The following is a 5,428-nucleotide window of genomic DNA, read 5'->3' on the forward strand; positions in this document are numbered from 1 at the left end:
GGAAAAAGTAGTAAAAATATATAGCAACTATTTATATTAAAATAATAGGATAAGATGTATTTGGAATTTTAAAAGGATAGACAAGCATGCTGATATTTGGAAAAGCCTGGGAAAACATTATTGTACATACTAGATGGGTTGAAAAGTATAATAATAAATTATCATGAGTTGAAACATCACAGACTATAAGGAAAGGATATGTATATGACCAGCATTGTATTGCCAGTATGTGATGAAAATTAATGAAACATGGATGCATGCTCTCAAAGTTTCCATTCTTCTAGTTTTCAGTGTAGTAATATATATACAAGTCAAAATTTTCCATATTACCCACTATTTACATGTAAAATCACTGATATTAGTTACATTCGAAATATTGTACTACCATCACAAACATCCATTACCCCAACTTATTCCTCACTTGAAACAGAAATTCTACACCCATTAATCAATAGATGTGCCCTCCCATTCAAACCCCTAGCCCCTGGCAACCTGTAATCTTGTTCGAGTCTCTATAAAATTTACTGTATTGTCACCCTTATCCAGGAAGTTAGATACAGAAGCAACAAGACTTAAACAGCTTAGCAATACTATACTTACTATTAACCAACCTTAACCACAAAGAATAAAAATGGATAAATATTGGTTGATAAATATACATAGGCTAATTTTTCTCTTCTGTTGATTCTCCATGTTGTTTAGGGATTATCTGCCCTTGTTTCTGTGTGCCAAAAGTATATTTCTCAAAGATGCCCAACTCCAGTATGGTGACTGAATTCCTACTTGCAAGATTTTCTGATGTTTGGGAGTTCAGAGCCCTGCACGCCATGCTATTCCTATTGATGTACTTGGGAACCCTGATGGGCAACTTCCTAATCATCACCGTAACTATCTTTGACAAGAAACTTCACACCCCCATGTATTTCTTCCTTATGAATCTATCTGTTTTGGACATGTGTTACATTTCTGTCACTGTACCCAAGGCCTGCGTCATCTTCCTGATTGACAACAGGATGATCTCCATTGTAGGATGTGCAGCTCAGGTCTTCTTTGTGTATTTGTGTGCTTGTACAGAGCTGCTATTCCTCACTATCATGGCCCATGATCGTTATGTGGCCATCTGTCAGCCCCTTCACTACCCTGTGATCATGAATCCTCAAGTCTGTGTCCGGTTGATGCTGGCCTCAGTATTCAGTGGTGTGGTCTTTGCAGGATTACACACTGGCTACACATTCCACCTGTCCTTCTGTCAGTCCAATGTAGTCCATCAGTTCTTCTGTGAAGTCCCCTCTCTATGGATGCTCTCCTGTTCTGACACTTTAAGCAATGAAATTTTAAATGTTATCTCTGTAGTGGTGGTCCCTGGGGGCTGCTTTGCCTTCATCACCATGTCTTATATTCACATATTTTCTACTGTGCTCAAGTTTCCAAATAGTAGAGACCGAAAGAAAGCATTTTCCACCTGTGTCCCTCATATTCTTGTGGTGACCATCTTTATCAGCTCAATTGCTACTGTTTACATGCAGCCAACCTCCCATTCTCCCACACTTCAAGGCAAAATTACTTCTGTGTTCTATTCTATAGTCCCTCCTTTTGTGAATCCTATCATCTATAGTCTTAGAAACAAGCAAATAAAAGAGTCACTAAAGAGACTTACAAACAAAAAAAACTTCATTGAGGAAACTGATAGACTAATTCTTTTGTGTTACTCTTGTTGATATGTTAAGTTGTAAAATGCTTCAGAATTAACTTTATAGCCTACTTCTAATTTGGAAGGCCCTAACATGAGTTCTAAGATTTACATATTATGTGTCAGCATAGAAGCAATTCAAATATATTTTATTTTGAGGTTGCCCCTGCAAAAATTATCTATACACTGATGTTTGAAGCATCACTGCTTAGGGTGATTTACTAAAGTCTATATGTTAAGTAGCTTTCTCTCCAATTATTCTCTTTTAAATCTATAATGCCACTGCCTACTCTATTTATGGAATCATAAAACAGAATTATTTATTCATTCATTATTTTTAAATATGCTGAAAATGTAATTAATTATATATTTTATCTTAAGATAAGAGAAATCAATAATGCCGCATCTTGTTTTTCATAATATGGAGAGAATCAGAATATTATCCTTTTTTTGGAAAAACAATACTCCACTGGGTATTCATCTTATTTTACTGATGCACACATCTGTAGAGGGGAATTTAGTTCACTTCCACATTACAGCATATGTGAATAATGGTACTATGGATAACAGTGTACAAATCCTTGTCTGCTGGAATCCTTGCTTTCCATTCTTTGGGTATCCACTGAGGACTGGGACAGCTGGTTCACATGGAAATTCTATAGTTACCTTTCTGAGATTCCCACCATTTCTAAGTTGGTTTTGACTCATCTTAACACTTGGTTGCTGTAAACATTTGATTACTTTCTTTGCAAGTAGATTTTGTCAATTTTGCTGCTTCTGTGTAGAGAATGGCCCTTGGAGCACCACTCTTTGCCCTTTGACTGAAATCACCCCTTGATCATACATGTACTAGATGTACTACCAGAAAAAAAATAGTAAATGATAAAAATACGTTAAAAACAGTGATGAACCTAACACACACATATAAAGAAATCTAATGAAAATTATACCTGATTTATTCAAGAAAACTAGGAAATATTGCTGAAAAATGTAGAAACCCTAAAGTTATACCTATATATCCAAGTCACATAGAGAAACTCCCCACATTATTACGATATCAGTAATTACCAAATAATCTATGTACATAATTGCAACCTGAATAAAATTGCCAGTAGAGTTTTTCGTTTGTTGGTATATTTATTTCTGTGTAATATCTATTATTCAATTACTTCTAAAATGTGCATGGAATTCGATGATCCACAATATATATGAAAATTTTGAAAAACAATAATGTTGGAGAATTTCAAGTCTTCTATAGAGCTAAATTAACTAAGATCATTAGTGTTGTGGAAAACTCATAAATAGACAAATGGCACATAATTGAGAGTGCATAAATAGACTGAAAGATAATACAGTGCCCTTGACTGCAATAAGACTCAGAGAAAATTTAGAGGAAGAATGAATGGTCCGTTTGAATTAAATGTCCTGCAAAAAATGATATTTATATTTTAAAAATTATGCTGTATCTATATTTCTCAAAATCCATACATATCAATACCAGACTGATGACAGGTAGATAATTTTTTTACCTATTGTGAAAGGCAATAAAGAGAAACAAGACTTCTATAAAAAATATATAGGAAAGAATTTCTTCCTGATTTCCATAGGCAAGAATTTCTTAATTGTGTTTTAAAGGCACTAAACATAAAATAAAAACAAATGAAATGGACATAATGAAAATTATTAATCTGTTCATTAAATTGCTTCATTAATAGAAATAAGCATCAAGTAAAATAATGGAATATAAGTTATTATAATAATTAATCCGATAGCAAATTCATATGTAATATATGAAAAACTCCTTACAAAATTCCAATAATAAAATAGACAAAAGATTTAAAGTGGTATTTCAGAAAAGAAAATACATGATTGTTTGATGAGCATATGAGTAAATACCAAACATGATTACTTATCTTGAAAATAGAAATTAATATCACTGTGATACTGTATTGCACACTCTCTACATTTGCTAAAGGTGTAGAGAAATTGGGTATACATTTTGTCATGGAAGTGGAAAATACACAATGTCATATATTCCTGGAAGACATGTAAAAGGGTTTGTTCACTTTGGAAAATGATTTGTCAACATATACTATGAAAAATATATATGTACTTTGATCCATGAATTCCCCTTCTAAATACACAGAAAAAATGGTTATTTTTATAATATTGCTGCCAAAATATTTACAGAAATATTATAGGACACATATCTTTTCCAATACCCAAATTCTGTTAACAACCAAAATATCCAGAATTAGGTGAATGAATAAATAAAATCTAGGATGTTAATATGATGGAATACTCCTTGAAATGAGAAAGAAAATCTAGCTACTGTACACAGAACAACCTGATAGAACTTATGAAGAGCAAAAAAAGCTACATAATGAAACTTATTGTAAGATTCTATTTTTATGTAGTTTGAATAGTCACACTACTCAATGCAGGAATTCAAAATAATGGATACTTCTGAAAGAAACAAACCATTAGAAAAATTAAAATATTACTAACATAAGGAGAGAAAATTCAATGTCATCAGTCAGATGGTACAAAGACTGATAATAGGAAGCTTTTAGGTTTGTTGTGTGAAACCATGAACAAGGCTGCAAGCCTCCAGGAATGTTATGCAAAAACACAACAAACTGGGGTCAAGGATCCAAAGTTTCAGAAATAGGTTTTATTCATCTATGGCTATAGGACTCAGTCAAGTAGCCTCTGAATGTCTGAGCCACAAACCGGGGTTGTCACAGGGTTTTAAGGGAAGTACCTGGTTATGTGCCAATGTATAGAAGGAGCGGTGTCTGTATAGAAATTTTCCTTAGCCTGCCTATATGCACTTTCAATTGTTCTGGGGACACAAAAATTTTAAGTTTTACATAAGATAATACAAGCATTTGAGCAATTTGATCTCCTTATAGAAGGAGAGCTTGTTCTCCAGTATTTTTGTTTGTTTGTTTTTTTGGCATGGGCAGGCAAGAATTCTGTCACTGAGTCACCATTGCACCATCCCAGTATTTTTTTTATTAATTAAAAAAATTAACTAACACAACATTTAGAAATCATTCCATTCTACATATACAATCAGTAATTCTTAATATCATCACATAGATGCATATTCATCATTTCTTAGTACATTTGCATCGATTTAGAAAAAGAAATAGAAAGACAACAGAAAAAGAAATAAAATGATAATGGAGAGAAAAAAAACTATACCTCAGATGCAGCTTCATTCAGTATTTTAACATAATTACATTACAATTAAGAAGTATTGTGCTGTCCATTTCTGAGTTTTTGTATCCAGTCTTGTTGCACAATCTGTATCCCTTCAGCTCCAATTACCCATTATCTTACCCTATTTCTATCTCCTGATGGTCTCTGTTACCAATGACATATTCCAAGTTTATTCTCTAATGTCGGTTCACATCAGTGGGACTGCACAATATTTGTCCTTTAGTTTTTGGCTAGTCTCACTCAGCACAATGTTCTCTAGGTCCATCCATGTTATTACATGCTTCATAAGTTTATTCTGTCTTAAAGCTGCATAATATTCCATCGTATGTATATACCACAGTTTGTTTAGCCACTCGTCTGTTGATGGACATTTTGGCTGTTTCCGTCTCTTTGCAATTGTAAATAACTCTGCTATAAACATTGGTGTGCAAATGTCCGTTTGTGTCTTTGCCCTTAAGTCCTTTGAGTAGATACCTAGCAACGGTATTGTTGGGTCATATGGCAATTCTA

General features: G+C 33.4%; 1 protein-coding gene across 1 annotated transcript; it reads left to right on the forward strand.

Annotated features, from left to right (window-relative positions):
- The first annotated feature begins 749 nt into the window (after window positions 1–749).
- On the forward strand, window positions 750–1,718 carry LOC143665948 (olfactory receptor 14C36-like). Its single transcript, XM_077139550.1, has one exon. The coding sequence runs from the start codon at window positions 750–752 to the stop codon at window positions 1,716–1,718; it is 969 nt and encodes a 322-aa protein (XP_076995665.1).
- Window positions 1,719–5,428: the final 3,710 nt, after the last annotated feature.

Source organism: Tamandua tetradactyla, chromosome 22 (assembly GCF_023851605.1).
Source record: "Tamandua tetradactyla isolate mTamTet1 chromosome 22, mTamTet1.pri, whole genome shotgun sequence".
Lineage (NCBI taxonomy): Eukaryota > Metazoa > Chordata > Mammalia > Pilosa > Myrmecophagidae > Tamandua > Tamandua tetradactyla.

Bases quoted from the DNA above. Each gene is read 5' to 3' on its own strand.
- LOC143665948 (XM_077139550.1), top strand. From the start codon at position 750: ATGCCCAACTCCAGTATGGTGACTGAATTCCTACTTGCAAGATTTTCT.